The sequence below is a fragment of the Oncorhynchus clarkii genome, chromosome 8 (genome assembly GCF_045791955.1).
Source record: "Oncorhynchus clarkii lewisi isolate Uvic-CL-2024 chromosome 8, UVic_Ocla_1.0, whole genome shotgun sequence".
Lineage (NCBI taxonomy): Eukaryota > Metazoa > Chordata > Actinopteri > Salmoniformes > Salmonidae > Oncorhynchus > Oncorhynchus clarkii.
In genome coordinates, this window is record NC_092154.1 from 10,465,300 (window position 1) to 10,489,079 (window position 23,780).

The 23,780-nt window shown below is 43.3% G+C and overlaps 1 protein-coding gene across 1 annotated transcript in view; it reads left to right on the forward strand.

Annotated features, from left to right (window-relative positions):
- LOC139414937 (tumor necrosis factor alpha-induced protein 2-like) overlaps window positions 1-23,780 on the forward strand; it is a 35,166-nt gene continuing 11,386 nt past the window's right edge. The window contains exons 1-8 of the mRNA XM_071162583.1: window positions 1-325; window positions 7,365-7,515; window positions 13,653-13,817; window positions 18,299-18,986; window positions 19,528-19,642; window positions 20,795-20,917; window positions 22,578-22,672; window positions 23,292-23,384. Of these exons, the coding sequence (XP_071018684.1) occupies window positions 7,377-7,515; window positions 13,653-13,817; window positions 18,299-18,986; window positions 19,528-19,642; window positions 20,795-20,917; window positions 22,578-22,672; window positions 23,292-23,384 (1,418 nt within the window). The 5' untranslated portion in view covers window positions 1-325; window positions 7,365-7,376. The remainder of the gene's footprint in view (window positions 326-7,364; window positions 7,516-13,652; window positions 13,818-18,298; window positions 18,987-19,527; window positions 19,643-20,794; window positions 20,918-22,577; window positions 22,673-23,291; window positions 23,385-23,780) is intronic.

Here is a 23,780-nt window from a genome sequence, read left to right on the forward strand (position 1 = left end):
AATCATGAGAGCGTTCAAGAAGAGCACCATGTTTTATTTATTTTTTATTTCCTCTGTTTCTCCCCAATTTCGTGGTATCCAATTAGTAGTTAGTCTTGTCACATCGCTACAACTCTCGTACGGACTCGGGAGAGGCCATCACGCACTGTCAAGAACAGTGCGTGCTCAGAGGTCTCGGCTGTTAAATTGCGCTGTCGCTATATGGAATTGCATCTTCCCTCTCCGATAGAATAGAAAAAAAAGCTGAACACCAGAATTAGCTTCGGTGTGTTCGTTCCTGGTCGAAATAAATTGTTTGTGTTTTTCCCAAAGAAAAACGTCATAGGTAGGATATATATATATTTTTTACTTGTAGAAATAGGTAAATGCATAATTTGTGTCATCGTTTTAATGCCTCGAATGTGCTTTGTATTTAACACATATATGATGACAATGGCTAAACATTCGGAATTTAGGTTGAAATAAATATTTTAGACTATCTCGGGAAAGCGTCAGTGATTTGGTTTCAAAATGTTGGATGATTAAATCGAACTGACATGTCATCTTTTATCCTGGTTAAAACTGACTCAATCTAGTGTGAACAATGGTTGTATTTAACGTTTGCCATAGCAGTTTACATCGACAATGACCATGCAGTCTGTCCAATTTGCAAGGTATTGTATGGAGGTGAGTACTACGTAGTCGAGGGTTTCAACCAAAGGTGCACAGTATATACTCGCACTTTAGCCTACATTTGAATGCATGCATTTTAAATAAAGCATTCCATTTATATGTTGTAGATTTTTGACATTCAAGAGAAAATGACAGTTGCTAGATTTGGACACCGAGGGTAGGTTGGGTGTATCCTATCTCGGATGCGTGTGGACACCGAGGGTAGGTTGGGTGTGTCCTATCTCGGTGATGAAGCCTAGTACAGACAGACTCCCACCAATTGTTTGCGATACCGCGGAAGTCCATTAATTTCAATGTGACGCAATAAGCGCAGTTGCAACAAGTTGCTGGGACCAGGCTGGTTTGCGTTGCATGCGTTGAACGAATTCATTTTGTATATTTTTGACATTCAAGAGAAAATAACAGTTGCTAGATTTGGACACCGAGGGTAGGTTGGTTGTATCCTATTTCGGATGCGTGTGGACACCGAGGGTAGGTTGGGTGTGTCCTATCTCGGTGATGAAGCCTCGTACATACAGACTCCCACCAATTGTTTGCGATCCGGCGAAAGTCCATTAATTTCAATGTGACGCTAAGCGCAGTTGCAACAAGTTGCTGGGACCAGGCTGGTTTGCGTTGCATGCGTTGAACGAATCCAACTCGTGAGCTAGTTTTCTGCGCAGTCACAGAAACGGAAGTTGATGAACCATCAAAGAAGATGAATATGTGTAGCTTTCGACATATGTTCATGGGATGGCTACAATATACCTTTTTGACTAGCCAATACATACATTTAAAGGAATATTTGAAAAGTCATATTGTTCATTGTTTTCTACCATTGTATGGCTTTTTCATCTGTCTACTACAAGGCCTACACTTTTAATTCTACATTAAAGTTAATATTAAGCTGAACTTGATGATTATGATTATGCTTATTATTCTCATTATTATATCAATGTTATATAGTCTATATATTGTAATCTATATATTAGTCATATATAATCCACTATAGTCGATTGCAATGGTTCTTCACAAAGAAAATGGTGCTGTTTCTATAAATACTGTTGGATCAACTGGTGGACAGGGTTTGGTAGTAACGTTACAAAAAAAATGTAATTGTAATCTGTTACGTTACCCGAAATTTTTGAGTAATCAGATTACATATACTTTTGAAAACTAGATGATTACTTCGAGGATTACTTTTCAATTCAGAAACGATGTTTGCGAAAGAAAATCTTTGACACTTTTCTGTTTCGCAATGATATTCAAAACAGCATTGAAAAAATGCGCAAATTTAAATTTGTTCCACCTGAGGGAGTCTGACCACAAGTCAGAGACCACTATGATGACACACCAAATGTGTTTGATGGATCGCGGGGAAAGAGCAGGAATAGGCTTTTGTAGACTAAAGTCCAAGCCATGTCTTCCAATCGTGCGACTACTGTCATCATCCAAAGATTATCCAATTTTAATTAACGCTTCGAGGTAAGGATGACAGCAGTGGTGTAGTCTACGGTGATACGGATATCAATTATTATTGATATCTACATAGCGCATTGGTGTGATTCACACTGCTGCTCTCTCATTTAGCTATTTGTGCCTTACTGTTTGTGGTTGTGGATGGCTGTTCACAAATCAATGTGTATTTGAACCCAATAATGGTTGAATTCAAGAAGTGTAAGCTGCCTGTCAATCATTGTTTTTTTAAACCAATGGACAGCAATTGAAAAATGGGCTCTAGCAATAGTTGCAAAGTGCAGATCCCAGCCTATGGAATAGAAGTGGGGCTTTTATTGCTCAATCTAATATATGCTGAAAAATATATATAAATCCATAGGCCTAATGGACACATGCTCAAACTCACACACTTTTGATAGACTTAAAAGGGGCAACCTGTAGTTGCTGCTTCCATTTTAGGACATATAAATTATATATATACAGTACCAGTCAAAAGTTTGGACACACCTACTCATTCCAGGTTTTTTCTTTTTTTTTACTATTTTCTACATTGTAGAATAATAGTGAAGCCATCAAAACTATGAAATAACACATATGGAATCATGTAGTAACAAAGTGTTAAAGAAATCAAAATATATTTTAGATTCTTCAAAGTAGCCACCCTTTGCCTTGATGACAGCTTTGCACACTCTTGGCATTCTCTCAACCAGCCTCATGGGGTAGTCACCTGGAAAGCATTTCAATTAAACGGTGCGCCTTGTTAAACGTCAATTTGTGGAATTTATTTCCTCCTTAATGTGTTTGAGCCAATCAGTTGTGTTGTGACAAGCCAGGGGTGGTATACGAAGATGGTCTTTTGCCAAATAGGGCTAAATCCATGTTATAGCAAGAACAGGTTAAATAAGCAAAGAGAAATGACAGTCCATTACTTTAAGACATGAAGGTCAGTCAATGCGAAATTTTCAAGAACTTTGAAAGTTTCTTCAAGTCCAGTCGCAAAAACTATCAAGCGCTATGATGAAACTGGCCCTCATGAGGACCTCCACAGGAATGGAAAACCCAGATTTACCTCTGCTGCAGAGGATAAATTCATTTGAGTTAACTGCATCTCAGATTGCAGCCCAAATAAATGCTTCACAGAGTTCATGTAACAGACACATCTTATCATCAATTGTTCAGAGGAGACTGTGTGAATCAGGCCTTCATGGTTGAATTGCTGCAAAGAAACCACAACTAAAGGACACCAATAATAAGAGACTTGCTTGGGCCAAGGACCACGAGCAATGGACATTAGACCGGTGAAAATATGTCCTTTGGCCTGATGAGTCCAAATTTGAGATTTTTGGTACAAACTGTCGTGTCTGTGAGACGCAGAGTAGGTGAATGGATGATATCCGTATGTGTGGTTCCCACCGTGAAGCATGGAGGATGAGGTGTGATGGTGTGGGTGTTCTTTGCTGGTGTCACTGTCAGTGATATATTTAGAATTCAAGGAACACTTAACCAGCATGCCTACCACAGCATTATGCAGTGATACACCGTCTCTTCTGGTTTGCACTTAGTGGGAGTATCATTTGTTTTTTAACAGAACAATGCCTCAACACACCTCCAGGCTGTGTAAGGGCTATTTGACCTAGAGTTATGGAGTGCTGCATCAGATCACCTGACCTCCACAACCACCTGACCTCCACAACCACCTGACCTCAACCCAATTGAGATGGTTTGGGATGAGTTGGACCACAGTATGAAGGAAAAGCAGCCAACAGGTGCTCAGCTTATGTGGGAACTCCTTCAAGACTGTTGGAAAATCATTCCAGGTGAAACTGGTTGAGAGAATGCCAAGCGTGTGCAAAGCTGTCATCAAGGCAAAGGGTGGCTACTTTGAATATCTAAAATATATTTAGATTTCGTTAACACCTTCTTGGTTACTACATGATTCCATGTGTTAGTTGTCTTCACTATTATTCACCAATGTAGAAAATAGTTTTTTTTTAAATTAAAAACTGAGTAGGTGTGTCCAAACTTTTGACTGGTTCTGTGTATATATATATATATATATATATATATATATCCATTGAATATAACTTAGAAATGCCTGATGAGCATACTTCAACTGTCACAATCAATGAGAACCCAAAATATAACCTTGTTTTTGTCAAATGTTTGTACATTTTGTAAATGTAAACAAACGCTGTATAGCGTCATAACATGGTTAAAACAAAAATGTTGATATCATGGTCAGTCCTTGTGTAGCAGTGTGATGTTGTTCCCCTAGATTATGCACCAAGTTGCAAACAAGGACCAATTCAAATAGGCCAGGTCAAAAGGGGATGTTAATAATTTTATAATAATTCAGTGTATTTTTTAAATTACAGCTGCATAGCTATTGTTTTTATTTGGTGTACAAACACTTTTTCATATCAATATTGTACATACATGTGATTGTAAAAGGTTTGTATATTTTGGTTTGGCCCATCGCGGGTTATCTGTATTTCCATACCCCCTTATTGTTCTCTTTTGCCTGAATTTCGGCTAGCAAGGTGCCTGAGAGCTAGGACTCCGCCAAGGGTTAAAATAATGTGTGTTGCCTCTTTGTGTGCAGGGTAAATAAAAATAATTCAACTAGCAGACCTTCAGTTGTGGCAGCGTCCTAATTAACAGTACACAACGCAGAATGAACCACGCTACACTTGCATCCATAGCTTTATCTATTAATCTGATAGTGTTTACATTTCTCCATTCCCATCCCTCAGCTTTTTACCAAAAGAGGCGGGGCGTCGTTTTGTTATTGTTTCGTCTGTGGATTTGCCCTTTAAACAGCTGCATATTATCAAGATATCAAAGTGTCACCAACAAAAAGGTCAACAATAGGTTTAACGAGTGCACGGAGAATCAGGAAGCAAGTTCAGGGAGTGTTTTAATAAGATAAAACGGAACATAAAACAAAAAACACTAACAGCACACAGACATGAAACAAACAATAACGCCTGTGGATGGAACCAAAGGGAGGGACATTTTTAAGGAAGGTAATCAGGGAGTTGATGTAGTCCAGGTGAGTCTGATGACCGCAGTTGTGTGTAACGATGGTGACAGGGGTGCGCCATAACGAGCAGCCTGGTGACCTTGAGGCCAGTGAGGGAGCACACGTGACAGTCTCCCCTCCCGACGCACGGCTTCAACCGCAGGACGCGACCAAAATGACGATCCCGGAGATCAGGAGCGGACCGGTCACCTCTGCTGAGGCGCAGAAAACCTGTCAAGCCGGCTGAGACGCAGGAGCACGGCGACCTAGAGCGCCGCAGAGAGAGAGCATACATAATGGTACCCCCTACCCGGCACGTTCGGCTCCAGCCGCAGGACACCAACCAAAAGGAGGATCCCGGGGATCAGGAGCGGACACTCCTGCTGATGCGCAAGAACCTGACAGACCGATTGAGGCACGGGAGCCTGGCGATCCAGCGAAGGCATGAGAGCCTGTAGCGGCTCCCGGACCGGACCTCATTCCCACCGAAAAAATAAACACTCCCTGATGCTTCTCCTAGGTGAGGCGTTATTCTGTAACGAGTGAGCAAGTCAGCAAGTTCAGGGAGTGAGTGTTTTAATGAAATAAGCGGAACATAATACAAAGCAAGAAACACTAACAGCACACAGGCAAGCTATAAGGAACCAAAGGGAATGACATACGGGTGGTGATGGAATCCAAATGAGTCTGATGACGCGCAGGTGCGCGTAACGATGGTGACCGGTGTGAGCCATAACGAGCATAATTTTACCTTTATTTAACCAGGCAAGTCAGTTAAGAACAAATTCTTATTTTCAATGACGGCCTGGGAACAGTGGGTTAACTGCCTGTTCAGGGGCAGAACGACAGATTTTGTACCTTGTCAGCTCGGGGGTTTGAACTCGCAACCTTCCGGTTACTAGTCCAACGCTCTAACCACTAACCACAATTGGTAACATACATTTTAGTATTCTTCCAATGCCTCTTAAGCGGAAAGTAATCTAAAAGTAACTTACAATTTTGGACCGTTAACTAGTAACTAACGGATTACATTTAGAAAGTAACCTACCCACCGCTGCTGGTGGATGACAAGTTATCTTTCATTCTACAATGAGACCGAAACTGAGAAAGCCTCTTGGCATCACCTTAACGAATGGCTTATTGAAATAAACGATATGGCTAAACCGCTATGGCCTATGGTTTGCAGCTGCTGCCTCACTCATACTGCTCTCCTTCTCTGCCCCTTGATGTGGTTGTCTCTCAGTTTGCGCCACTTCCTCTACAATCATTCTCTGCAAACTGTGAAATAAATATTCAAATGATTAACTAGTATTACACACACACACAGAGAGAAAAAAGCAAACAAACATTAGAAACCATTACACCAACCTTTCTCCAGGCAGCAGAAGTGTCAAGAATTGCTGTATACTCTTGACACACAAAGCATCAAACCCATAGGTTTTGATTGATCTGTGGCACATTGGTTGCACACTTTGTAAATAATACCATAAGGGAAAGTAGCATGTCTGTTTTGAGGACCTGACGCTGATGTCCACCAGATGCATAGGAGTTTTGTTTTTCGGGAAGGGATGTCTAGCCTGCATTTTCCACACCCAACGCACGTTTGCTTCGCTTTTCAACTAGCTCAAATCTAGCTAGTTGGAGTCTGTGTGTGTACTACTGTTTGTATCACCACAAGGTAAAGCAACGCACAAGTTGAAAATGTGCGGTACACAGAACGCAGCATCCCCAGCGTACCATTTCAGACTGCTCCAATGACAACGAATGGCTGAGTTTGATGCATCTGGTGGACATGAGGCTTGAGGAATGGGGATGCAAATGCTGACATTTGTACTATTTCTTTAAACTGGGGTGCCTATGTAACCGATGCGAAATGGCTAGCTGGTTAGCGGTGGTGCGCGCTAATAGCGTTTCAATCGGCGACTTCACTCGCTCTGAGACCTTGAAGTAGTTGTTCCCCTTAATCTGCAAGGGTCGTGTCTTTTGTGGAGCGATGGGTAACAATGCTTCGTGGGTGGCTGTTGTTGATGTGTGCAGAGAGTCCCTGGTTCGAGCCCAGGTAGGGGCGAGGAGAGGGGCGGAAGCAATACTGTGACACCTAAATAGCCTACCACTGCGTCACATTTCATGCAGTATAAAAAAGTATTTAAACCTTTTCTTATTAAACTGTGTAAGGTATTTGATTTGCTGTATTTCGTCCACTAACATTACATTGTTTCATCCTTGCTCACAGGTGAATGAAATCATGCCTTTCGGTAACACCCACAAAAAGTTGAAGATGAACTACTCCGCGGAGCAGGAGTACCCCGACCTGAGCCAGCATAACAACCTGCGGGACAAGGAAACAGTGAATGATGTCATTCAAACTGGGGATGATAACCCAGGTAAATAGCCTTATACTTCATTCACATTATGCCTTATTCACATGACATCTGAGCAGTCTGTTACGTTTCACCGGATGTCATTTCAATGGGGACCCTTGCAACGGAGTGGTATCGCAGCGCTCCTTGCGATTGAAGGCTTTCTATTCTGGTTAGAGCCAGTTTGCGCTGGTCTGTGAAGGGAGTAGTACACAGCATTTTACGAGATCTTCAGTTTCTTGGCAATTTCTCTAATGGAATAGCCTTCATTTCTCAGAACAAGAATAGACTAACGAAAATGAAATACCCAAATCTAACTGCCTGTAGCTCAGGACCTGAAGCAAGGATTTGCATATTCTTGACACCATTTGAAAGGAAACACTTTTTGAAGTTTGTGGAAATGTGAAAGGAATGTAGGAGAATATAACACATTAGATCTGATAAAAGATAATACAAAGAAAAAAACAACTTAAAAAAAAAATGTGAACTATTATCTTAGAAATGCAAGAGAAAGGCCAAAATTATTTATTCTAGCCCATGCGCAATTTAGATGTGTATGTGCAAAGTTTTGGTGATCCAATGAACCATTGCATATCTATTCAAAATGTTGTATCAAGACTGCCCAAATATGCCTAATTGGTTTATTCATACATTTCAGGTTCATAATTGTGCACTCTCCTCAAACAATAGCATGTTATCCTTTCACTGTAATAGCTACTGTAAATTGGACAGTGCAGTTAGATGACAAGAATTTAAGATATCTGCCCATGTCAGACATGTATGTCTATGTTCTGGGATTTTCTTTTGTTTCTTACAACCTCAGTCGAATCACATTAGCCTACGCTAGCTCAACCATCCCACGGACGGGACACCGATCCTGAAGAAGTCCCATTCACATCGACAGGGCTGTAGTGGAGCGGGTAAAAAGTTTCAAGTTCCTTGGTGTACACATCACCAAGACAGTCGCAAAAAACAACACCTTTCCCCATTCAGGAGACTGAAAAGATTTGGCATGGTCCCCAGATCCTCAAAAAGTTCTGCAGCTGCACCATCAAGAGCATACTGACCGGTTGCATCAATACCTGGTATGGCAACTGCTCGGCATCTAACCATAAGGTGCTACAGAGGGTGGTGCGTATGGCCCAGTACATCATTGGGGCCAAGCTTCCTGACATCCAGGACCTACAGTTGAAGTCGGAGGTTTACATACACTTAGGTTGGAGTCATTAAAACTCATTTTTCAACCACTCCACAAATTTCTTGTTAACAAATTATAGTTTTGCCAAGTCCGTTAGGACATCTACTTTGTGCATGACACAAGTAATTTTTCCATCAATTGTTTACAAACAGATTATTTCCCTTATAATTCACTGTATCACAATTCCAGTGGGTCAGAAGTTTACATACACTAAGTTGACTGTGCCTTTAAAATGTCAGAAAATGATGTCTTGGCTTTAGAAGCTTCTGATAGGCTAATTGACACCATTTGAGTCAATTGGAGGTGTACCTGTGGATGTATTTCAAGGCCTACCTTCAAACTCAGTGCCTCTTTGCTTGACATCATGGGAAAATCAAAAGAAATCAGCCAAGACCTCCGAAAAAAAATGTGGACCTCCACAAGTACGCAAGTATAAACACCATGGGACCATGCAGCCGTCATACCGCTCAGGAAGGAGACGCATTCTGTCTCCTAGAGATGAACGTACTTTCGAGCGAAAAGTGCAAATCAATCCCAGAACAACAGCAAAGGACCTTGTGAAGATGGTGGAGGAAAAGGGTACAAAAGTATCTAAATCCACAGGAAAACGAGTCCTATATCGACATAACCTGAAAGGCCGCTCAGCAAGGAAGAAGCCACTACTCCAAAACCGACATAAAAAGCCAAACTACGATTTGCAACTGCACATGGGGACAAAGATCGTACTTTTTGGAGAAATGTCCTCTGGTCTGATGAAACAAAAAATAGAACTGTTTGGCCATTATGACCATCGTTATGTTTGGAGGATAAAGGGGAGGCTTGCAAGCCGTAGAACACCATCCCAAGCATGGGGGTAGCAGCATTATGTTGTGGGGTTGCTTTGCTGCAGGAGGGACTGGTGCACTTCACAAAATAGATGGCACCTTGAGGGAGGAAAATTATGTGGATATATTGAAGCAACATCTCAAGACATCAGTCAGGAATTTAAAGCTTGGTTGAAAATGGATCTTCCAAACGGACAATGACCCCAAGCATACTTCCAAAGTTGTGGCAAAATGGCTTAAGTACAACAAAGTCAAGGTATTGGAGTGGCCATCACAAAGCCCTGACCTCAATCCCATAGACAATTTGTGTGCAGAACTGAAAAAGCGTGTACGAGCAAGGAGGCCTCACTCAGTTACACCAGCTCTGTCAGGAGGAATGGGCCAAAATTCCCCCAACTTATTATGGGAAGCTTGTGGAAGGCTACCTGAAATGTTTGACCCAAGTTAAACAATTTAAAGGCAATGCTACCAAATACTAATTGAGTGTATGTAAACTTCTGATGCACTGGGAATGTGATGAAAGGAATAGAAGCTGAAATAAATCATTCTCTCTACTATTATTCTGACATTTCATATTCTTAAAATAAAGTGGTGATCCTAACTGACCTAAGACAGTGAATTTTTACTAGGATTAAATGTCAGGAATTGTGAAGAACTAAGTTTAAATGTATTTGGCTAAGGTGTATGTAAACCTCTAACTTCATCTGTATATGCTAGGCGGTGTCAGAGCAAGGCCCCAAAAGATGTCAAAGACTCCAGTCACCCAAGTCATAGACTGTTCTCTCTGCTACCGCACGGCAAGCGGCACTGGAGTGCCAAATCTAGGACCAAAAGGCTCTTTAACAGATTCTACCCCCAAGCCATAAGACTACTGAACAATGAATCAAATGACCACCTGGACTATTTACGTTGACACGCCTCCCCTCCCTTTGTTTTTACACTGCTGCTACTCACTGTTTATTATCTATGCATAGTCACTTTACCCCTACCTACATGTACAAATTAACTAGACTAACCTTTTCCCCCGTTCACATTGACTCGGTACCGGTACCCCCTGTATATAGCCTCCACATTGACTCGGTACCGGTACCCCGTGTATATAGCCTCCACATTGACTCGGTACCGGTACCTCCTGTATATAGCCTCCACATTGACTCGGTACCGGTACCCCGTGTATATAGCCTCCACATTGACTCGGTACCGGTACCTCCTGTATATAGCCTCCACATTGACTCGGTACCGGTACCCCCTGTATATAGCCTCCACATTGACTCCGTACCGGTACCTCCTGTATATAGCCTCCACATTGACTCGGTACCGGTACCCCGTGTATATAGCCTCCACATTGACTCGGTACCGGTACCCCGTGTATATAGCCTCCACATTGACTCGGTACCGGTACCCCCTGTATATAGCCTCCACATTGACTCGGTACCGGTACCCCGTGTATATAGCCTCCACATTGACTCGGTACCGGTACCCCGTGTATATAGCCTCCACATTGACTCGGTACCGGTACCCCGTGTATATAGCCTCCACATTGACTCGGTACCGGTACCCCGTGTATATAGCCTCCACATTGACTCGGTACCGGTACCCCCTGTATATAGCCTCCACATTGACTCGGTACCGGTACCCCGTGTATATAGCCTCCACATTGACTCGGTACCGGTACCCCGTGTATATAGCCTCCACATTGACTCGGTACCGGTACCCCGTGTATATAGCCTCCACATTGACTCGGTACCGGTACCCCCTGTATATAGCCTCCACATTGACTCGGTACCGGTACCCCGTGTATATAGCCTCCACATTGACTCGGTACCGGTACCCCGTGTATATAGCCTCCACATTGACACCGTACCGGTACCTCCTGTATATAGCCTCCACATTGACTCCGTACCGGTACCCCCTGTATATAGCCTCCACATTGACTCGGTACCGGTACCCCCCTGTATATAGCCTCCACATTGACTCTGTACCGGTACCCCCTGTATATAGCCTCCACATTGACTCGGTACCGGTACCCCGTGTATATATCTCCTCCACATTGACTCGGTACCAGTACCCCGTGTATATAGCCTCCACATTGACTCCGTACCGGTACCTCCTGTATATAGCCTCCACATTGACTCCGTACCGGTACCCCCTGTATATAGCCTCCACATTGACTCGGTACCGGTACCCCGTGTATATAGCCTCCACATTGACTCCGTACCGGTACCCCCTGTATATAGCCTCCACATTGACTCGGTACCGGTACCCCCTGTAAATAGCCTCCACATTGACTCGGTACCGGTACCTCCTGTATATAGCCTCCACATTGACTCCGTACCGGTACCCCCTGTATATAGCCTCCACATTGACTCTGTACCGGTACCCCCTGTATATAGCCTCCACATTGACTCGGTACCGGTACCCCCTGTATATAGCCTCCACATTGACTCGGTACCGGTACCCCGTGTATATAGCCTCCACATTGACACCGTACCGGTACCCCCTGTATATAGCCTCCACATTGACTCGGTACCGGTACCCCGTGTATATAGCCTCCACATTGACTCGGTACCAGTACCCCGTGTATATAGCCTCCACATTGACTCCGTACCGGTACCTCCTGTATATAGCCTCCACATTGACTCCGTACCGGTACCCTCTGTATATAGCCTCCACATTGACTCGGTACCGGTACCCCGTGTATATAGCCTCCACATTGACTCTGTACCGGTACCCCCTGTATATAGCCTCCACATTGACTCGGTACCGGTACCCCCTGTATATAGCCTCCACATTGACTCGGTACCGGTACCCCCTGTATATAGCCTCCACATTGACTCGGTACCGGTACCTCCTGTATATAGCCTCCACATTGACTCCGTACCGGTACCCCCTGTATATAGCCTCCACATTGACTCTGTACCGGTACCCCCTGTATATAGCCTCCACATTGACTCGGTACCGGTACCCCCTGTATATAGCCTCCACATTGACTCCGTACCGGTACCCCCTGTATATAGCCTCCACATTGACTCGGTACCGGTACCTCCTGTATATAGCCTCCACATTGACTCCGTACCGGTACCCCCTGTATATAGCCTCCACATTGACTCGGTACCGGTACCCCGTGTATATAGCCTCCACATTGACTCGGTACCCCGTGTATATAGCCTCCACATTGACTCTGTACCCCGTGTATATAGCCTCCACATTGACTCGGTACCCCGTGTATATAGCCTCCACATTGACTCTGTACCCCGTGTATATAGCCTCCACATTGACTCGGTACCCCGTGTATATAGCCTCCACATTGACTCTGTACCCCGTGTATATAGCCTCCACATTGACTCGGTACCCCGTGTATATAGCCTCCACATTGACTCTGTACCCTGTGTATATAGCCTCCACATTGACTCGGTACCCCGTGTATATAGCCTCCACATTGACTCTGTACCCTGTGTATATAGCCTCCACATTGACTCGGTACCGGTACCCCCTGTATATAGCCTCGTTATTGTTATTTTATTTGAACTTTAGTTTATTTAGTACATATTTTGTTCACTATTTCTTGAACTGTATTGTTGGTTAAGGGCTTGTAAGTCAGCATTTCACGGTAAGGTTTACACCGGTTGTATTTGGAGCATGTGACAAATACTATTTTATTTGATTTGATTAGCATGTCGCCTAACAATTTTTTAATTGGTAAATTAATCTAGCCAGCAATCTAAACTTGTAGTAATCATGGCCGAATAGCGATCGGGCACACAGGGTTGGTTTCCAGGGACCCTGACCTCCGGGGGGCCCCCATTGATTTTGTTAGTCACTCTCACTCAGATATCAGCCTTATGACATAACACTGGCTCTCTTGCGCACCTGCGGTCATATCATTCCCACGCTGTGTGTTAATAGTGTTGCCTTTTGTTATTATGTTTAACCCACTATTGTAGCCTATAACTTCATATCCAGTTTGTATATCGACCTTTACCCGTGCAACAATGAATGGTAAGATGGTATGGTAATGGTAAGAGGTTGCGGATTGATAATAGGCGATAGAAAAAAATGGTGCAATGCCATGATAGGTTTTTATAAAGATAGAATATGGACGACTGTACAAAATGTTTTTTTTTTGTTGTTTTTTACAGAGGAAGTGGTTGTGCTTGGACCCGACCTGGTGGCAGCAATGGTTAATCTATCGCCTGCAATGCAGGGCAGTCCCAAAACTGTACATGGGAAGTTTAGGCAGAAACTGAAAATACCTAAAATGCCAGGCTTTGTGCGACGTACACGGAGCAATCCTCCTCAAACAGGTACATTTAACTACAGTATTAATTGGTCAGAATTTGTCTTCAGCATTCTATCTGATGTGTGTATAATTTACAGCGTTTTCAGAAACTATTCACACTCCTTGACTTATTCCACATTTTGTTGTGTTACTGCCTGAATTCAAAATGGCCTAAATATGTATTTATTTCTCACACATTACCCCATAATTACAAAATGGAATCTTGTTTTTTGAAGAAAAAAACCCACACATTTATTGAAAACGAAATACATAAATATCTAATTTACATTAGTATTCAAACCCCTGAGTCAATAGTTTGTAGAAGCACCATTGTGTCAGCGATTAGGTGAATGGATAAGCGGAGTCAGGCGCAGGACACAGGTATGAGTAATCATCTGAATTTACTCCAAATGTAAGTAATGTTCCGACAAGGAAAAATACAAATATCCAGATCACAAAGAACGAACCCACATGACAATGACAATCACTCACAAAACAGAAAGGGAAGCCAGAGGGTTAAATAAGGAACACTGATTATGGAATGGAAACCAGGTGTGTATAATGAAGACAAAACAAATGGAAAATGAAACGTGGATCGGTGGTGACTAGAAAGCCGGTGACGTCGACCGCCGAATGCCGCCCGGACAAGGAGAGGGGCCAACTTCGGCAGAAGTCGTGACACATTGGCAGCAATTCAATCTTTGAGTCTTTCTGGGTAAATCTCTAAGCGCTTTCCACTCCTGGACTGTGCAACATTTCCCCATTTATCTTTTTCAAAATTCTTCAAGCTCTGTCAAATTGGTTGTTGATCATTACTAGACAACCATTTTCAGGTCTTGCCATAGATTTTCAAGTAGATTTAAGTCAAAACTGTAACTCGGCCACTCAGGAATATTCACTGTCTACTTGGGAAGCAACTCCAATGTAGATTTGGCCTTGTGTTTTCAAATCAAATCAAATCAAATTTATTTATATAGCCCTTCGTACATCAGCTGATATCTCAAAGTGCTGTACAGAAACCCAGCCTAAAACCCCAAACAGCAAGCAATGCAGGTGTAGAAGCACGGTGGCTAGGAAAAACTCCCTAGAAAGGCCAAAACCTAGGAAGAAACCTAGAGAGGAACCAGGCTATGTGGGGTGGCCAGTCCTCTTCTGGCTGTGCCGGGTGGAGATTATAACAAAACATGGTCAAGATGTTCAAATGTTCATAAATGACCAGCATGGTCGAATTATAATAAGGCAGAATAGTTGAAACTGGAGCAGCAGCACAGTCAGGTGGACTGGGGACAGCAAGGAGTCATCATGTCAGGTATTCCTGGGGCATGGTCCTATGGCTCAGGTCAGTTGAAACTGGAGCAGCAGCACAGCCAGGTGGACTGGGGACAGCAAGGAGTCATCATGTCAGGTAGTCCTGGGGCATGGTCCTAGGGCTCAGGTCCTCCGAGAGAGAGAAAGAGAGAAGGAGAGAATTAGAGAACGCACACTTAGATTCACACAGGACACCGAATAGGACAGGAGAAGTACTCCAGATATAACAAACTGACCCTAGCCCCCCGACACATAAACTACTGCAGCATAAATACTGGAGGCTGAGACAGGAGGGGTCAGGAGACACTGTGGCCCCATCCGAGGACACCCCCGGACAGGGCCAAACAGGAAGGATATAACCCCACCCACTTTGCCAAAGCACAGCCCCCACAACACTAGAGGGATATCTTCAACCACCAACTTACCATCCTGAGACAAGGCTGAGTATAGCCCACAAAGACCTCCGCCACGGCACAACCCAAGGGGGGGGGGCGCCAACCCAGACAGGATGACCACATCAGTGACTCAACCCACTCAGGTGACGCACCCCCTCCAGGGACGGCATGAGAGAGCCCCAGTAAAGCCAGTGACTCAGCCCCTGTAATAGGGTTAGAGGCAGAGAATCCCAGTGGAAAGAGGGGAACCGGCCAGGCAGAGACAGCAAGGGCGGTTCGTTGCTCCAGAGCCTTTCCGTTCACCCTCCCACTCCTGGGCCAGACTACACTCAATCATATGACCCACTGAAGAGATGAGTCTTCAGTAGAGACTTAAAGGTTGAGACCGAGTTTGCGTCTCTGACATGGGTAGGCAGACCGTTCCATAAAAATGGAGCTCTATAGGAGAAAGCCCTGCCTCCAGCTGTTTGCTTAAAAATTCTAGGGACAATTAGGAGGCCTGCGTCTTGTGACCGTAGCGTACGTGTAGGTATGTACGGCAGGACCAAATCAGAGAGATAGGTAGGAGCAAGCCCATGTAATGCTTTGTAGGTTAGCAGTAAAACCTTGAAATCAGCCCTTGCTTTGACAGGAAGCCAGTGTAGAGAGGCTAGGTTTTAGGTTATTGTCCTGATGGAATTCATCTCCTAGCCTGGTGGAAAGCAGACTGAACCAGGTTTTCCTCTAGGATTTTGCCTGTGCTTAGTTCCATTCTGTTAGTTTGTTATACTGAAAAGCTCCCCAGTCCTTAACAATTATAAGCATACCCATAACATAAATAGTTAATGTCTGAAAACATAATTCCACTTTGACATTATGCGGTATTGTGTGTAGGCCAGTGACTACCATCTCTATTTAATCCATTTAATATTCAGGCACAACAAAATGTGGAAAAAGACAAGGGTGCGAAGTATATAGACTAAGCTGTCTACTTTAAGGTTAACTCCAATGTACTATACTATGAAGTAGCCTGTATGAAGTACTAGCCTACTAGCTCAGTATATTGATTTGTCATATTTATCATCCTTACAGAGGAATTCTAAATGAAAAAATTAAGTGTCATTATATTTTCGTTCACCATGAGAAATTATTTGCACTATATATACACTGCTCAAAAAAATAAAGGGAACACTAAAATAACACATGCTAGATCAGAATGAATGAAATATTCTTATTAAATACATTTTTCTTTACATAGTTGAATGTGCTGACAACAAAATCACACAAATGTTGAATGGAAATCAAATTTATCAACCCATGGAGGTCTGGATTTGGAGTCACACTCAAAATGAAAGTGGAAAACTACACTACAGGCTGATCCAAAACAAGTCAAAATGAGGCTCAGTAGTGTGTGTGGCCTCCACGTGCCTGTATGACCTTCCTACAATGCCTGGGCATGCTCCTGATGAGGTGGCGGATGGTCTCCTGAGGGATCTCCTCCCAGACCTGGACTAAAGCATCCGCCAACTCCTGGACAGTCTGTGGTGCAACGTGGCGTTGGTGGATGGAGCGAGACATGATGTCCCAGAAGTGCTCAATTGGATTCAGGTCTGGGGAATGGGCGGGCCAGTCCAGAGCATCAATGCCTTCCTCTTGCAGGAACTGCTGACACACTCCAGCCACATGAGGTCTAGCATTGTCTTGCATTAGGAGGAACCCTGGGCCAACCGCACCAGCATATGGTCTCACAAGGGGTCTGAGGATCTCATCTCGGTACCTAATGGCAGTCAGGCTACCTCTGGCGAGCACATGGAGGGCTGTGCAGCCCCCCAAAGAAATGCCACCCCACACCATGACTGAACCACCGCCAAACCGGTCATGCTGGAGGATGTTGCAGGCAGCAGAACGTTCTCCACCGCGTCTCCAGACTGTCACATGTGCTCAGTGTGAACCTGCTTTCATCTGTGAAGAGCACAGGGCGCCAGTGGCGAATTTGCCAATCTTGGTGTTCTCTGGCAAATGAAAAACTGTAAGCACAACCCCCACCTGTGGACGTCGGGCCCTCAAACCACCCTCATGGAGTCTGTTTCTGACCGTTTGAGCAGACACATGCACATTTGTGGCCTGCTGGAGGTCCTTTTACAGGGCTCTGGCAGTGCTCCTCCTGCTCCTCCTTGCACAAAGGCGGAGGTAGCGGTCCTGCTGCTGGGTTGTTGTCCTCCTACGGCCTCCTCCACGTCTCCTGATGTACTGGCCTGTCTCCTGGTAGCGCCTCCATGGTCTAGACACTACGCTGGCAGACACAGCAAACCTTCTTGCCACAGCTCGCATTGATGTGCCATCCTGGATGAGCTGCACTACCTGAGCCACTTGTGTGGGTTGTAGACTCCGTCTCATGCTACCACTAGAGTGAAAGCACCGCCAGCATTCAAAAGTGACCAAAACATCAGCAAGGAAGCATAGGAACTGAGAACTGGTCTGTGGTCCCCACCTGCAGAACCACTCCTTTATTGGGGGTGTCTTGCTAATTGCCTATAATTTCCACCTGTTGTCTATACCATTTGCACAACAGCATGTGAAATTGATTGTCAATCAGTGTTGCTTCTTAAGTGGACAGTTTGATTTCACAGAAGTGTGATTGACTTGGAGTTAAATTGTTTTGTTTAAGTGTTCCCTTTATTTTTTTGAGCAGTGTGTGTGTATATATATATATATATATATATATGTATGCGTGTCACCATTCATTGTCACGTACAGACTGCACTAAAATAACTATTCAATCATTGTACTTGGTGGTCTGTGAAAAAAACATTTTTTTTTTCAGAGGTGATTATGGACTTTTTGGAGAACTTGAAGGAAAATCGCTTGGTGGAGGCTTGCCAGCAGTTGCTCTTGCGAGAGGACAAGCTCTTTGGCCAAGAAACCATGACGGTAGAGGGGTTGGTTCAGGTTTGCAATGAGGATGATAAAGACACGCTCCAAAAAGACTATGAAACCCTGCTGCTCCACTTATGGATGGCAGTTCACACCACCTTTAGTTCCACACCCTCAGGAGAACACCTAGAGATACTTCGGAGTGCGGTGGAAACCATAACGCTGCTGGAAGAGAAGGACCAGCAATGGGAAGGGCGGCCCGATGGCAGCAGCGAGGCCCCCGTGTGGCGGCCACACCAGTGCCGGCACATCCACGACACCCTGCTTGAAAAAATGGTGGATTCTCAAATGAGGAATGCGACAGTGGAGGAGGACAATATTAGCGTTAGCAGTGTGGACAACCTGTCAACGTCCATGAAAAGGGAGGTATGTAGGATGGGCAAGCGTCTGAAGGAGGACGTTCTCAGGGTGGCCAGGGACATAAGGGACTGCTACCCCCCAGACTTTGACGTGTGCAACTTGTATGTGAGACTTTACCATCAGAAGTTCTCAGCAAGGTTAACAGAACTGGCCCGCTCTGGGCTCGATGTGGATGACTGTAACTACCTCCTCTGCTGGGTGAACAATTACTATCCAAAGTAAGTGGGAAATGGGAGGGCAGTTGCCCTGGATTCTTAAAGGGTTTGTTAACAATCAGTGGAAGTGATGGGGGCAATTTTATTTTTAAAATGTCCAAATCACATTTAAGTGAGGTCAAACCGCATATATAGTTGATTTGAGTTGTTTGGTCCATTACATTTAGAAAATTGCACAATTTCCCCTATCACTGCCATTGATTGTTAGCTAGCAGTGGCTAAAGTTAGCTGAAGTTTGTAGTGGCTGTTTAAAGAACTGAACCATGGATTATAGTTTCTCCAGACCCATAGACTATTTACATTATGATGAATCATTTAACAAAGTTGTAAAATCCTGACCTTCCCCTTTTAAAAAAGGCTAGTTCCCCTTTTTAGAAAGTCTGCTAACATAAATGCTGCATATTTTGCGTAGCTGATAGCTGAAGTTTTCTACATTATCCTCCTTCCTTGTACAGTCTTTGAGTGTTTCTGAGATGTCTCGTATGGTTTCTATCAATGACTTGATGTCATTTACAACATGTTATACCATGTTTATCTGTTTCAGTGACATCTTAAAACACAAAGACCTTGAGGGGCACATCAACATGGAGTCTTTGGGAACTCTTTTATCTGAGAAGGATCTCACAACATTGGAGGAGCAGTATCTACTACAAAAAGAGGTAAACAGGATGCCAGAAACAGCTAAATCTAATGAACAGGCTAAATCCATGTGTATACGTCTAGACCATCCTTTCAGAGTAACCTGGTCCCAGATCTGTTTGTGCTGTCTTGCCAACTCCTATGGTGTGTTAACGAACATACACTCTTAGAAAAAAAAAGAATCATCAAATTCTTAAGCACTCTGAAAGTAGCCTGGTCCCAGATCTGTTTGTGCTGTCTTGCCAACTCCTATGGTGTGTTAACGAACATACACTCTTAGAAAAAAAAAGAATCATCAAATTCTTAAGCACTCTGAAAGTAGCCTGGTCCAAGATATTTGCGCTATCTTTCCAATCCCTACACTCTTAGAAAGAAAAAAAATTCCAAAAGGGTTTTTCAGCTCTCCCCATAGGATAACCCTTGAATAAACCTTTATGGCTGTAACGACAGATTTTCTCTTCTTCATCTGAAGAGGTGTAGCAAGGATCGGACCAAAACGCAGCGTGGTAAGTGTCCATGTTTTAATAGAAAAACTGAACACGACAGAATACAAAATAACAAAGTGAAATTAAACAAAACAGTCCCGTGTGGCACAAACACTGACACAGGAAACAAACACCCACAAAACAACAATGAAAACCAGGCTACCTAAATATGGTTCTCAATCAGGGACAACGATAAACAGCTGCCTCTGATTGAGGACCATATCAGGCCAAACACAGAAATAGAAAAACATGGAAACACAAAACATAGACTTCACGCCCTGACCATACTAAATAAAGACAAAACAAAGGAAATAAAGGTCAGAACGTGACAATGGCTCCAGGTAGAACCCTTTCCACAGAGGGTTCTACATGTAACTCAAAAGAGTTCTACCTGGAACCAAAAAGGGTTCTCCTATGAGAACAGCCAAAGAACCCTTTCCGAACCCTTTTTTCTAAGAGTGTGTACTTTCAGAGTAGCCTGGTCCCAGATCTGTTTGTGCTGTCTTGCCAACTGCTATGGTGTGTTAATGACCATAGGGCTTGGCAAGCTAATACAAACATATCTGGGACCAGGCTACTTTCAGAGTGCTTTAGAATTGGAAATAATGTATTATTTTACAATGTTGTATACAATGTCTTTCAGAACTATAGTGTCAAACTTACAGACCTGTGCTATGTCGATTTCAGAGTAAAGTCAGGACCTGGTTCTCCAAGGCTCTCAGTAAGGAGGAGGGGGGTTGGCTCAGTGGAAAGAGTCCAGAACTCATTGATGGGTACTGCTTCTGTCCTCTGGCCATTGACATCATACAGGTTGGAACCTATTAGATTACTACTACTTCTTCTAGTACTTGTCTGTGTTCAGCCCTACTCTTTCTTTGACCTGAACATGTTCTTCTTCGTTTTCATACTACATATATGTAGCTTTTATCTCCCGCATGGTTTTATATAAGCTTCATATTAACATGTCAACCTTGACATAATTATATTTAAACTGACATTACCCTCCAAAACCAAAGTTTGTCTGATATTTTCACACCTCAAAACAATGAGCACCATAAATCAGAAATATTTAATAAATGCACTGAATTTCATAAATTTCTACTGTTGGGTTCTGCGAATATGAAAATATAATTATTCATGTCACTGATGGAGTGCTGAGGTTTAGAGGGGTTTTACATCAGAAGTTAATGGTTATCCGTAGGAGCCAGATGGCTTTGGAATGTGCTGGTTGGATGGGAGGAAGTCACACGATTGCTATAGGGGAGACGGGTGGACATCTGTGGATTAGGCAAATGAGAGGTTGAGGTCAGGTCAGATGCCCTTAAAGAAGAAATGATGGTTTATTACCCTATTACTTTGTCTTCCTGTCAAACCATAATAGATGTAAGGATTGGAGAGAAGGAGTTGTGCCTAAATTGGAGTATATATACTTGTGGTGCCAGCAGCTTACCAGCAGCATACCACCCTGCATACCACTGCTGGCTTGCTTCTGAAGCTAAGCAGGGTTGGTCCTGGTCAGTCCCTGGATGGGAGACCAGATGCTGCTGGAAGTGGTGTTGGAGGGCCGGTAGGAGGCACTCTTTCCTCTGGTCTAAAAAATATCCCAATGCCCCAGGACAGTGATTGGGGGCCCTGTGTAGGGTGCCGTCTTTCGTATGGGATGTTAAAACGGGTGTCCTGACTCTCTGAGGTCATAAAAGATCCCATGGCACTTATCGTAAGAGTAGTGGTGTTAACCACAGTGTCCTGGCTAAATTCCCAATCTGGCCCTCAAACCATCACGGTTGCTGTAAATGAGAACGTGTTCTCAGTCAACTTACCTGGTAAAATAACGGAGAAATAAAATAAAGATTTGGTGGAAACATGTTTTGTCTGAATGCAGCTGTATTGGTCCTCTAGGCAGAATAATCTTGGTTAAGCTTTTCATAGTGTCTTGGTTAAGCTTTTCATAGTGTCTTGGTTAAGCTTTTCATAGTGTCTTGGTTAAGCTTTTCATAGTGTCTTGGTTAAGCTTTTCATAGTGTCTTGGTTAAGCTTTTCATAGAGCCTTGGTTAAGCTTTTCATAGTGTCTTGGTTAAGCTTTTCATAGAGTCTTGGTTAAGCTTTTCATAGTGTCTTGGTTAAGCTTTTCATAGTGTCTTGGTTAAGCTTTTCATAGTGTCTTGGTTAAGCTTTTCATAGTGTCTTGGTTAAGCTTTTCATAGTGTCTTGGTTAAGCTTTTCATAGTGTCTTGGTTAAGCTTTTCATAGTGTCTTGGTTAAGCTTTTCATAGAGTCTTGGTTAAGCTTTTCATAGTGTCCGTAGACTTTTTTTACTCTGAGAATTAGAACCTAACACTACACTGAATTTCATACGTTTCTACACTGAATTGAGTTTTCATGGAATAAATCCCATCCCTGCTCTAAGCTATTTTGACTGTACAGGGTCAGGTTTTATGTGCTAATACTGTATGTTGTTCTGTTTACTAGGCTGTTGATGGGGCCATGAGAGAGGCCAGGACTATTCTGGGCAGTGAGGCTAAAGCCCAGAGAATCCTGCGTCAGCTGGACAGCTTCTTGATAAGGTAGTGTACCCATTCCTTATAGCCCTGGCCACTGGGTCGTGTTCCTTAGGCACCAAATGGACTGAAACAGAGAGTCTCTCTCTGGACTTGTCCAATAAGTAACACTGATTTTCCTTTTCCATTGCAAAACATTTTGGTTGTGTGCCTTAATGAACACATCCTGTCGTAGTTGAACATTTGCTTTTCCATTGTGCTTCTTAACTTATTCACCAAGTTTCTATTGAAAACCAAATTAGTTTTTGCATTAAGTTTGAATGGTTTGGCTTAGGCCTGTCCACACTGAGCGAAATAATATTTTGCTGATGAACATGCACGTTGATATCCAGCATCATGCTCAAAGTCATTCAATTAGCTTACTATGTTCTGGTTTCAAAGCCACACAGACAAATTGCGTAATTCTACATGGCCTTTTTTCCTGGGAGTTGGTAAGTCAACCTTGGTGTTCTATCTACACTGTCTTGTTGCAGACTGTCTTTGACCTGGTTTAGTTTATAATGGATATGTATGCTACAAATGAGTAATATGCACTGCATTGTTACTATTCAACATTTTACTGTCATGATAAAGAAGAACCTGGAGATAGATGCCTGTTGATATTTTGTACAATGTATATTTGCAGCTATAAGAGCTCTCTTGAAGAATTTGTGAAGAGAACAGGGGAGAACACTCAGGCAGTCGTGAAAGCTAACCTGGTTAGCATCGAACAATTCAGGTAGGCTAACGACCGTTGTCCATTTCGCCAAGTCATTTGTTTCATGAATTTGCTTGGTATTTGAAGGGTAGCTAGCTACACACGAGCTTCATTACACATGTCTAACCCTTACATAAAGCATTCATAAGCACTAAGTAGGCATTTCGTGAATGTTTTTTGTTTCTACAAATCCCCAATCTCATGAAACAGTCTTGATCTATATGCATGCTGTCTCACAATCTGAAGTTGTATCATTTGTTCTACTTATCTAGCTACTTGTAGACACTCCAGGAAAGGGAAAGGTCAGTTGTAGAACTGAATGCATTCAACTGGAAATGTGTCTTCCTCATTTAACCAGTGGTGGAAAAAGTACCCAATTATCATACTTGAGTAAAAGTAAAGATACCTTAATATAAA